This window comes from Lichenostomus cassidix, unplaced genomic scaffold (genome assembly GCF_008360975.1).
Source record: "Lichenostomus cassidix isolate B80296 unplaced genomic scaffold, HeHo_3.0 HiC_scaffold_44, whole genome shotgun sequence".
NCBI classification, from domain to species: domain Eukaryota; kingdom Metazoa; phylum Chordata; class Aves; order Passeriformes; family Meliphagidae; genus Lichenostomus; species Lichenostomus cassidix.
This window is the reverse complement of record NW_028148053.1, coordinates 689,140-701,197: the sequence shown is the minus strand read 5'-3', so window position 1 is coordinate 701,197 and position 12,058 is coordinate 689,140. Positions and strand designations below refer to the sequence as shown.

The 12,058-nt window shown below is 52.1% G+C and overlaps 3 protein-coding genes across 3 annotated transcripts in view; 2 read left to right on the top strand and 1 right to left on the bottom strand.

Annotated features, from left to right (window-relative positions):
* Positions 1-12,058, bottom strand: part of LOC146420171 (uncharacterized) — a 482,891-nt gene that overhangs the window by 130,763 nt on the left and 340,070 nt on the right. The window lies entirely within an intron of this gene.
* Positions 1-12,058, top strand: part of LOC146420189 (serine/threonine-protein kinase pim-1-like) — a 70,029-nt gene that overhangs the window by 35,972 nt on the left and 21,999 nt on the right. The window lies entirely within an intron of this gene.
* Positions 2,027-5,248, top strand: LOC146420192 (uncharacterized). The gene is made up of 4 exons (XM_085048573.1): positions 2,027-2,585; positions 3,596-3,674; positions 3,864-4,203; positions 4,288-5,248. Exons 2-4 carry the CDS (start codon positions 3,623-3,625, stop codon positions 5,120-5,122), a joined length of 1,227 nt encoding a protein of 408 aa, XP_084904699.1. The 5' UTR covers positions 2,027-2,585; positions 3,596-3,622; the 3' UTR covers positions 5,123-5,248.

Here is a 12,058-nt window from a genome sequence, read left to right as displayed (position 1 = left end):
ATATTGGCAGTTTGCTCAACTTTAGACCAATGAACACTGACCCAATGCTTTCCTATGTATTTTTACAGTATAAAATATCTGAGAAATTGAGTAAATGCCATTTTTCCTGGAATGATTCTCTCTGCACAGCCGGGCTATGTGTGGATGAGATGATTTCTGTGGTACATCCAGGCCAGAACAACATCCTGGCCAGATAATAAAGTAATGCCTTGACTCTCCAACATTAAAATGTGGTTGGAGGGTTTTTGTATTTTTTCCCGCAGATTTGGTGACAGATAAATCTATCACAGTGCTAATGATCATTAATATTTTGTTAATGAGTGGATAAAAGATATTCTTTGGTTGGAAGGTTCATGGAGAGGTCACCTTTGGCTCAGGGCCTGTTGTTCAGGCTTCAGTCAGGCCTCCTTTTCAGGCTTTGGCACTTCAGGGATGTGGTTTAGTGCTGGGCTGACAGTGCTGGGTGAATGGCTGGGCTTGATGAGCTCAGAGGTCTTTTCCAACAGAAAGGATTCTATAATTCCAGGATTTTATCTGCGCCATTCAGCTAGGTCCCTAGTAGCAGCATTAGTTTGCTCAGAAAGTTCCCTCTTGGTCAGCTCTTGAGGCCTAAGGCTTCAGGCCCTTTAGCTCCTGGTGCTAAGCTGCTCATGCTGAAGGAGATGACTCAGAGAGAAGAATACAGTTCATCCAATTCCTTCTGGACACTGAGAGGGGAGGCTGTGAAAACAGGAGCATTGTTTGGTGTTGCTTCCTCTCTGCCCTTCACACCTTTCAGTGCTCTGAAAGAGCCAAGAGCTTTCTTCAAGAGTGCAAGGAAGCAGCTGTTCCTTCTGCCAGGTCTGGCTCTCTCCAGTCTCTGCACTTGACTGCTTTTGTCCCTCTTGCTGTGCCCTCTGTTCCCCCTCTGCTGCTGGCTGCTGCCCAGGACTGTGGAACTGGCCCAGATCAAGTGCTCGAGAGCCTCATTTCTCTGCCCTTGGAGCTGCCTGGGCACAGCAGCCTTTTCCATCTGCAAGCTCCAGATGGACAGGGAGTGCCCAGCTCCGTTCCTTGCACAACCTCCAGGAGCCCAGGGCTGCCATCTCAAGTCCCTGCTGGCACTGAGGGCTCTCAGGTGCCTCACGCTGCTGTGACACCACTGCAAACAGGAGGCAAGAGTGGCAGGGGCTGTGCTCAAAGTCACCTCCATTTCCTCCTGCTGCTGCTGCTGTGGGGTCATTTGTCCAGCCCTGCCCCAGACTCAGGGATCAGCTCCAGGCCCTGCTGCTGCTCCCTCGGGATCAGCCACAATCTGCTTGTTGCTCTCAATGCCAGCAGAAGCAGTGGCTGAAGCAGCAGGTGCTGACAGTGCCCCAAGCCCTGGGGCCAGAGGGGTCCCTTGGCTGCAGGGCTGGGAGGGAGCTGTCCCTTGTTCTCACTGTGCCTCACACAAAGCTGAGCCCCTCAGAAGTGGGGCAGCACAGCAAACAGGGAGCCTGCCAGTCTCTTCCAGCCATGTCTGCTCAGAGTTTGGCCCTTGAAGCTGCAGGTGGACAAAGGCAGCTCTTCTGGTTCCTCTGGGTGTCCCCATGTTCAGCAGTGCTGCTCCATCAGTCTGTGCACAGCGACAGGGGAAAGCCTCAGCCCTGCAGGGGCCAGGAGGTGCCAGGCTCTGCCTGAGCAGCTCAGCCAGTGGGAAGGGAGCTCTCCACATGGGAACCAGGAGAAATGAACATTAATTTTTGTCTTATAAGAAAAGGAAAGGAAAAAGAAAAGGAAAAACCTTGATAAAATGTGAAAGATAAAGACAAAACCTATATGTGTAGTGAAAATTCTTCTGTAACTTTGGATAAGAGGTAACTGATTTTTTGATAAAGAGATGTCAGTATTTACTTTCTAAATTTGCTGGTGGCATGGATCCATCTTACTGACCTCAGCACCCTTTTAAAAAAGATTTTGAGGTATGTTTCAAATATCTCACTGCCAATCTGTCCCGGTTACAGGAGCAGGGTACCAGTTTGGCACTCTGTGGGTGTAACCAAACTGGGCATTCTACTCCCATTAGGTCATTTCTGATGAGCTGTTGATGACAGGTCGTTTGCAAGAGCTGCCCAGTGCAACCCTGACCCATCAAGCTACCAGCTGGGTGGTAAATGAGATAAGGAAGGGGAGGCAAACCCTGTGAGGCAGGACATTGTTTCCTTTTCTTCACACCAATGACTCAGCTGAGATAACTCCCTCCAGGGAAGCACCAGCACAGTCCCACCCAGCCTGAGGGCTCATCTCTGCTAATGGGCCATCGTGAACTCAATGGCACCAGCACAATGGGCAGCAACAACGACTGAGACCATCAAGGACTCCCCAAATATCCCATGACTCACAGGATAACATCATTCCATTGTGAAACTCCCTGCCCAGGGGGAGGTACTGAGCATTCCCACCTGAACCTGAGCATATAAAATCTGGCTCTGAGGCCTTGGGACACCACTTCCACTCAACAGGACCAGAGGTGGAGTAGAACTTCTACAGGACTACAACTTCAACAGGACTGTGACCACCACTTGGTAGGATCTCGACCATTGCTCTGACCAACAGGGAGCCAGGTTGTACTCAGTCTTTGTGAGTTAAACACGGTTTTCTCTCTATCGTATTTATTGTAATCTCTTCAATGAGTTGTAACTCTGAGCCTCAACGTCTGTTGGGTCAGTTGAGTGGGGTTCATTTCTCCTGCTAATTTACTTTTAAATGAGCACAGTGCTTTTGGGTGGATTGTTTGGAGCATGAAGGACTTCCAAGCTGGATCAAATACATCCCTTGGAGCTGTTGGGGTGTCCCTGGGAGGTATTTCTGGGTGTCCTGGTGGTGGCTGCAGGCACAGCCCAAGCGATGGGCATGGGGATGCAAGGAGCCCCCCTGCAGTGAGGGTTGGGTTTCCCAAATCAGGCACTGCCACCTCCAGCCCGGAGCCAGGGGGCTGTGGGACCCCCGGGGAGAACCAGAAGGGATGAACCTCAGGATCCCCAGAGTGGGGAGGGTGGAGAGAGCAATACCAGGACCAGGAGACTGCTGGCAGTCTGGAGGAGGGGGAGTCTGGAGGGAAGGAACCCTGTGACCCTAAGGACCCCGAAGCGGGGAACCCAGAGAGGGGGGTAATGCCAGGACATCTGGAAAATTCAAAAGCCTGGAAGCACTTAGGGGAGAAGTGACCCATGGAAACCCCAAAAGCCCTTGGCATCCCTAAGTGAGGGGACCCTGGAGGAGAGGAACCAGCATGACCACAAAGTGGGGAGACTGGAGAGGGAGACATTTGGGGATTCCCAAGACCCCCAACAGCCCAGGGAGGGTGGGAACCATCTAGATGTGGAAAACCCAATAGATGCAGAACCCCCAGCAGCCAGGATGGGAGGGACCCCCAGAATTCCAAAGTGGAAAGACCAGAGACGGGAACTCCTGGGATTGTTTTTGGGGTTTTTTTTTGTTTGGGTTTTTTTTTAATCTTGGAGTTTTGGATGTTTTTATGGACACCAGATGCCCAGGGACTTCTAGAAATGGACTCGAGCAGGAGGACCTTCAAATCCAATGTGCTCACACCTTGTTTTTTCCCCCAAACCAGGATTTCCCATTGTCAAACCTTGGCTGGATGGAGGGGAAGGCAGTAAGGAAGAGGAAGATGCCCCAGGACAGCCAGGCAGGTGAGAAGGAAGTCACTGCCCCTTTTTCCCCTCTCTTCTCCTCCATCTCCCAGCCCAGCATCACCCCCAGCTGCAGGACAGCCCTGCTGCTGACAATATCATGCCAAGAATGGATTGGGGGGATCTCCTTCCCCTTCCCTCTGGTGTGGAGGAAAATCCTAAATCCTCTCCTTGTGTTTCCTCCTCCAGGCAATGAGCTGGGAATGGACTCCATAGAGGACAAATCCTCCCTGCAGGACCTCATGGAAGTGGCCAATTTGAATGGCTCCATGGTGCAGGAGTCCAATGGGGAGGAAAAGCCCCGGAGATCCCACACGAGGAGAGGCTCCAAAGTGAGCCCAGGGTGCTGTGAGGAGCAAAGACCCACCCTGTGCCAGGAAATTGGCCAGCAATCGAGCCAGAGCTATGAGCAGGTGGCCCATGAGCAGCTTCACACCAGGGAGAAGACCTACAAGTGCTTGGAATGTGGGAAGAGCTTCAGGACAAGCTCTCACCTGATCCGCCACCAGATGATCCACACAGGGGAACGGCCCTATGAGTGTGGGGAATGTAGGATGAGTTTCATCCAGAGATCCCACCTGATCGCCCACCAGAGGATCCACACTGGGGAGAGGCCTTATGAGTGTGGGGAATGTGGGAAGAGCTTCAGAAACAGCTCTTCCCTGAATATCCACCAGAGGATCCACTCTGGGGAGAGGCCCTATGAGTGTGGGGAATGTGGGAAGACATTCCGTCAGAGCTCCTACCTGATCATCCACCAGAGGATCCACACTGGGGAGAGGCCCTATGAGTGTGGGGAATGTGGAAAGAGCTTCAGAGACAGCTCTTCCCTGATCCGCCACCAGAGGATCCACACAGGGGAACGGCCCTATGAGTGTGGGGAATGTAGGATGAGTTTCATCCAGAGATCCCACCTGATCGCCCACCGGAGGATCCACATTGGGGAGAGGCCTTATGAGTGTGGGGAATGTGGGAAGAGCTTCAGAAACAGCTCTTTCCTGATCATCCACCAGAGGATCCACTCTGGGGAGAGGCCCTGTGAGTGTGGGGAATGTGGGAAGAGATTCATTCAGATGTCCAGCCTGATCGTCCACCAGAGGATCCATACTGGGGAGAGGCCCTATGAGTGTGGGGAATGTGGGAAGAGCTTCAGCACGAGCTCTAACCTGATCCGCCACCAGAGGATCCACACTGGGCAGAGGCCCTACGAGTGTCCCGCATGTGGGAAGAGGTTTCAGACCTCAACCAGTCTCCTCCTCCATGAGCGGATTCACACAGAGGAGAGGCCTTTCCGCTGCCCTGACTGCGGGAAGGGCTTCAAGCAAAACTCTGACCTCGTCAGGCACCGGCGCATCCACACCGGGGAGAGACCCTATGAGTGTCCTGAGTGTGGGAAGAGCTTCACCCAGAGCTCTCACTTGACCAAACACCAACGGAGCCACCAGTAAGAGAAGCCCTACACAAGCCCCGACTGCAGGAAGAGCTTTGTCTTCTGCTCCAGCCTTATTACCTAAAGCCTCATGGTTTTACTGCTATTTGGGAGGGGTCTTTTGTGTTTGGGAGCTATTCTGGATGATTTGATGCTTCAGGGGTATTTGGTACAGTTTCTTTCACCATTTTGTATTTGAAAAGCCAAGAGGGTTCATGCAGTACCTCAAAACCACTCGATTCCACTGAAAAGTACTCAATCTCACCCCATAGTGGGTCAATCGCTGCCCAAAATTACTCAATTCCACAGCCCCTCAGGGTGGGATGACATTGGAAGGGGATTGGGCAAAGTGGGATGCTGTTCCGGAGAGGTGAGATGGGCATTGGGCAGGGCAGGATGGGCGGGATGGGAATTGGAGGGGTGGAATGGTGGAAATAGGGCTTGGGAAGGGGGTCTTGATGTCCAGGAGGGGAACAATGGGTTTGGGTGAGGATTGGGAGGGTGGGGCAGGGTCTGGAAGGAGACAGTCAAAGGTTGGGGGTGATGAAGGGAGGGGGAACTTGTTCCTGAGTGGGTTTTTGGGTGTTATATAACAGGATTATTTCTCATGAGCCTTGAGACAATAAAGAAAAAGGGGGTTCATCCTTTTGGTGTGGTGTTGTGTGTTGGGATTTGGGGATTAATTTCTTGTATTATTGTTACCATTATATGTTTGAATTATTTATTAGTGTTCTACTTCTAAATCTGGCTGGATGGCATCTCACTGAGAAGATTCTCTTCCTTCTCGCAGTGGGATTAAGCTGTAGTCACTTCCAAGTTTCCATGACAGCCTTGCGAGGTGCGGATTGACTCCACAACTCAAATAGTTATGAAGTAGGTATGTGTTTATTCCAGCTGGGTGCATGGGGGGTAGCCCCTCCAAAGGCATGCACCCCGTCAGCAGCACTTCACTAGGTTTATATTAGGTTACAGGTTACATATGCAGAAAGTTACACAATGCCCCTATACATATTCATTACCTATCCCCGATTAGTATTATAATGAGTTCAAAGTTCATTTAAATATGTTAGTGCAAGCACAGCGTCACAGATTAATTGTGGGTGAGGGTCCCAAAGATGAAGTTAGTAGTCTTCCTCAGGATGAGCTCTTCACCCTGTTCCCTTGCAGCTGGGAGAGCTTGGAGGGAGCTGGGCTGGGCTGAGAAAAGCTGGGAGAGAAACCCATCAGTGTCCATCTCAGCCTGTGTGAGCGTGCAGGGGGAGGACTGAGCCCAGGGCTTCTGGGGCAGAGCCAGGGCCTGGGGAAGGGCTGGAAAACAGGCTAGTGGCCGAGAGAGGAGGCTGCTCTGTGCCCTTGGTGGCACGGACAGAGCAGGGAGGGAGCCCAGGACATTTGTCAGCCTCAGCCTCTGTCCCCAGCCGTTACCAGCCCTGGCTGCTCAGCCCAGGTTTGCGGGTGAGTTTGGCTGTGCCCCAGGTCCATCCTGCTGCAGGGCTCAGGGCCTGTTCCCGGCAATGGCCAGCCCTGCCTGGCCTCTCTGCTGGCCCCGAGCCCGGCAGAGCCTGGGGCAGGGCTGGCTGGGAAGGGCCACAGGTGCCACGGGCTGTGCAGGAGCTTGGAGAGGCTGCCCAGCAGGGAGGCCATGGGGGCACAGAGCCCCAGGGCACCACGGCACAGGGGCTGTTCCCACCCGGAATGCTCCTGGCCTGGGCTGGGCTGCACAGGGGGCTGTGGCACCATGGCTGGGGCAGCGGGGCACAAAGGGGCCACGGAGCTGCTGCCGGGGTTGACAGCAAGGCCAGGAGCAGACAAGGAATTTCTTATCTATTCACACTATATTAGGAGATACTTGGATTCAATATCAATTGGGAATTGCACATATTATTGTATCAACAGGGAAAAAACCCTAAACAAAACCTAAAAAAGTCTTTTCCCACTGTTTTTAAAAATATATTTACTTTGAATACACTTGAGAAATCAATTAATTGATTGATCAGAAGGATTGAAAACTTAAATCACATTGTTCCCAAAAGCTTGACTTGTTAAGCTGTTTTGAAAATCAATGAGCCCTGGAGCACTGAATTCCTGAAGATCTGAAGCCTCAGGAGAAGTAAAATTCAGCAGCAACATCTAAGTTGCTGTGAACGTCAGCAGCCCCCACTGAGGCCATCCCTGCCAAGAGACTGTGGGGAGAATGAGCAGACAAGGAGAGCATGCCTGGGGCTGGGAAAGCAGAACGCAGAGGCACCACCAGGTCCAGGTGGGAAATGAACTGTGGAGTGTGGCTGTGAAAGCCCTGCCTGGGCTGTGCCAAGCAGGACAGCCAAGCCCTGACTCCCATGGCCTGGGAATGGGGCTCTGTGGCCTCACAGGATGCTTGTGGCTCTCCTGGGAGCAGTGTGATGTGGGCTGTGGAATGGTGATTGCAGGTGTAAGGCCCCAAACCACACTTTCAATTAGACCTTTGAAAGGAATTACAGTTGTTTGTGGACTCTGAGTGCAAGACAATATTCCTATGGGAACAATCCCTGGATAGAAGGAAATGTGGTGGTGAAATCCCAATTCTGGCCATGGGGGCCTGGAGGAGAAGGACAGTTCTTTTCCACAGGAAGGAAAGCAGAGAGCCCCAGTGTTTCAGTGGCAGACGAGAAGTGACTCTCAACATGTCAAGGTTTGCTGAAGCAGTCAGGTGGCCCCCAGGAGGCCAAACCAGCCAGACCTGTGCCATGTTCCCTTGGTTTTATGGGGTCCTGTAATGTCACAATGGCCCCTTGCATCCATGGTGGTTCGTGGTGTCACAAAGGTCTTCTTTGGTTCCGCAGTGTCACAATAAACCATTGATTCCATGAGGCCATTCTCTGTCACCATGGAGCTTTGGTTCCATGCAGCCCTGCACTGTCACAATGTCCCCTTGGTTCCATGAGGCTGTGACATTTCTTAATCATCTCTCCATGGTTCCATGAGGCCTTGCAATGTCACAATGGACCTTTGGCTCCATGGGGTCTCACAGTGTCACAAAGGTCTCCTGTGGCTCCGCAGTGTCACAATGGACTCTTGGTCCTATAAGGCCCTGCAGGGTCCCAGTGGCCTCTTGGTTTGATGAGGTGCTGTAGGGTCACAATGGCCCCTTTGCTTTCCATGAGGCCCAGCAGTGTCAAATTGCCTCTTGGTTCCACCAGCCCTGCAGTGTCACAATGGTCCCTTGGTTCCATGGAGCCACACACAGTCACTATGGTCCCCTTGCTTCCATGAGGCCCTGCAATGTCACAGTGGTCTCCATCATTGCATGAGGCTCAGCAATGTCACAATGGTCTCTCGGTCCCACTAGGCCCCACAGTGTCACCATGGTCTCCTTAGTTCCATGGGGCCCTGGGGTGGTGCATTCCTCCCTCCCCTTCTCAGGCTGCCCTGCGATCTGAGAAATGCTCGTTAGGCCTCAGCCTTGGCCAACAGCCCCTGGGCTCAGCTCCTCTGCAGCTGATCACAAACACTGTCTGCTCCCAGCCACTGCTGCTGTCCAACCAGCTCCTGGTTGCTTTAGGAGAAGCCTTGGGAACTGTTTTTCTCCCCTCAATGGCACAACATCCCTGTTCTCACAGTCAAAGAAAGCTGTTGATGCAAAGTGCAGCCAGGATGAAACATTGCTGTGACTAAAGCCCATCTCTTGGGGCCCTATGAACAGGGCTCCAAAATGAGCTCCTTGGAGCTCTCCTGGAGCAGTGAGCTCCCTCTGAGTGGGGCCTCTCCGAGCCGGGAACTCTCCCGTTTGCTGCACTCGGGGCATCCCCGAACAACGAGGGACCCTGGGCCGATCCCCCCACTGCTCGAGGCTCAACCCTTCGCCTGCTGGGGAGATGCAAAAGCATCCGCAGTGAGCATTTCCCTGGCCTCCAGGGCAATTTCTGACAGCTGCCTGGCACTGCCTCTTTCTGTCTGTGTGCACACACGTGTGCCTGTGCTCTGCAAATGGGGGAGAAATGCTGCTCTGGGAGGTGTTGAAGTGCCTTGGATATCTGAGTGAGTTAGGCCTGTAAGTAAGGTTCAGTCCTCAGGTATGAGCTAAGTGAAATGCTGCTTAGGGTTTTTCTTCTGCTAAGTTGTTGAGTTTAAGGTATAAGTCAAGGTTAATGTTATAAATTACAATAGGTATAGTTCATTAAATCGTTTAGAAAATAAGTTTTAATTCCTTGCTTTTGGTAAGCTCTGCTTTTCAGTTTTGCTTTAACAGAAAGAGTTCCTGTTTTAGAGCCAAACCGTTCTGCTGAAGGTTTGCAACAATTGTAACTCTTTTCGAAAGGCTGCTCAGCAAGGCTTGTGTAATTCCCACGGGACACAGTCTAACTGCTATGCAAGAAAGAAACCCCCCCAAAAGCCTGTGTACCCCTAATCACTACCAACCAGCGCAGAGAGCGACAATTCCACGGCCAATTGAGACACCCAAAGGACTGTCAGTCAAGACCCACGAGGGGACTCAAGGGAGGGGGTAAAGAGAGCTATAAAAAATGATGATTTGCCATCTTCGGGTGCGGTGCTGTAGGCATAGCAGGGAGGCTCGCCTAGCCCGTCCAGCGCTGTAACTTGGCTGCTATCTGCTTGCTCAATTAATAAATTCTTTAATTAGCTCTACGTCTCTGACTGGTTTTTGAGACCTAACACATAACGGTAAGTAAGGTTCAGTCATCAGGTATGAGCTAAGTGAAATGCTGCTGAAGGTTTTTCTTCTGCTAAGTTGTTCAGTTTAAGGTATAAGTCAAGGTAAAGGTAGAAGTTAAGTTCTGTTAAGTTTGAGGGCTGTTAAGCTTTTAGGCCATATTCCTTTTATCCTTGCCCTCACTGTCCTTTTGTCACACACACATACACACACACACACACGGACAGTTCTCAGTTAATTTCTGGTTTGATTGCCTGGATTTGCTTGGTTTTGTTGTTGCTTTTTTCCCCTGTTGTGCCTGAACTGTCCAGTCAGGAGCAGAGTGACTCTTGCCAAGGAACTTTGTTGTGCTGTCGCTTGACATTAAATCTGGTTTTTGCTGATGCCTTGCTGGGGATTTTTTAAGTGCTCTCAAGCCCTCATTGGTAAGAGGGTGAAGCAGCCCTGGGCCAGGCTCTCCTCCTGGGGGACACGGGGACGCTGCCAGAGGGTCCCTGTCTCCCTGTCCCACCCCCCAGGCCCTGTTCCCCCTGTCCCCATGTCAGGCTCTGGGGGTCGATCTGGTGGAACATCCTGTGGGGAGGCTGTGGCACTGGGGGTCAGGGGGGGATCTGGGGGGACAGGGGACCCTGCTGTGCACGAGCAGCATTGGAGTTGTCTGGGGGAACTTTGGGGGGGCTAGGGCAGAGTGACCTCCCCAGGGACCTCACACAGCCCCCAGTGACCTCACACAGACCTCCTGTAATGCAGACATCCGCTCTGGAATGTCACAGCCCTCTCTATGATGTCCCAGTTGATGCTGCAATGTCACACAACCTGCCCTTGGGTGTCACACCACCATTCTGTGATGTCACAGCTTGCTCTGTGATGTCACAACCCCTCTGGTATGTCACCCAACAGCCCTGTGATGTCACAACCCAGTCTGTAATGTCACAGTGTTCTCTGTGATATCACACAGCCTGTTCCTTGATGTCACAGACAACTCTGTGATGTTACAAAGCCACACTGTGATGTCACAGCCTGCTCTCTGATGTCAGACAGAGCCATCCTCTATGACGGCAGAGTCTGCTCTGCAACCGCACAGCCCTATTTGTGATGTCACAGCCCACTCTGTGGCACAGCCTGCTTTATGATGTCACATCACCACCATGGGACATTACATCCTGCCCTATCATGTCACACAACCAACCAGTGATTTCACAGCCCAGTCTATGATGTCACAGCCCTCTGTGACCTCACAGCCAACCTGGGATGTCATACAGCCACACTGTGATGTCACACCACCCCCTGTATGATGATGTAGCTGCTCCATGACCTCTCACAGCCAACTCTGTGATGTCATAGCCCAATGTGTGACCTCACACACCCCACTCTGTGATGTCACACAGCCCCTTTCTGACATCACAGCTGCTCTGTGGCTCTCTGACACAGCCCCAGAGGTGCCCATGGCTATGACACAGCCCCTCTGGGCCATGGCACAGCCCCTGCCAATGCTGAGCACCTGTGAGCTCTGGGTGTGCCCTGCTGGTGTCCCTGAGATGTCCTGGCAGTGCCCCAGCCCTGCTGGGCTGTGCACAGGAGCTGCTCCTGGGCAGAGCTGTCTCTCTGCAGCGCTGCCGCTTGCCAGGAGCTCCTCTGTGCCAGGAGCCCAGCCCAGCTCAGCAGCACAGCAACAGCACAGGGACTTGAATGAGCCTCGTGGGGCTTTGGTGCTGTTTGCATCAGACTCAGTCCCTCAGAGTGTGTGCAAAAAACTTCTCAAGAACTCGAAGTGAGATTGAAACCCTGAAGTATTTTGTAGTGTTAATGAGTTCCACTGAGGGACATGACTGAGAAAGTGTCCCCAGGTTCCAGTGAGAGCAGAAAACTTCCTACAGAAGTTGACTCTGTTAGGTCTTCAAGTAAAAAAGAATCCCAGGGATGGGTTTGCCTTTCTTGAGCCAGGACGGATCCAAACTCTCTTCCCCAACACATATATCCTAGGCACCACAGGCACTTTATCCCCCTTCTATGGTTTATGGAGGATTGGATTGGATTGGATTGGATTGGATTGGATTGGATTGAACTGGATTGGATTGGGCAGGGCCAGCTCAGCTGGTGGAGCCTCAGGTGTTCACTGATCAGTGGCCTTGGCTTAATGCAGCTCCCAAAGTTTGAAGGTCTCACCCATTGCTTTCAAGGTGGTTTTTAGCTTTCCCTTGCACTGTTCAGCTTTCCCAGGCTGGTGCCTGACAGGGAATATGAAACACTCACTCAATCCTGTGCTCTCTGGCCCAGGTGTCCCTGGGGCTGTTCTGGAAATGA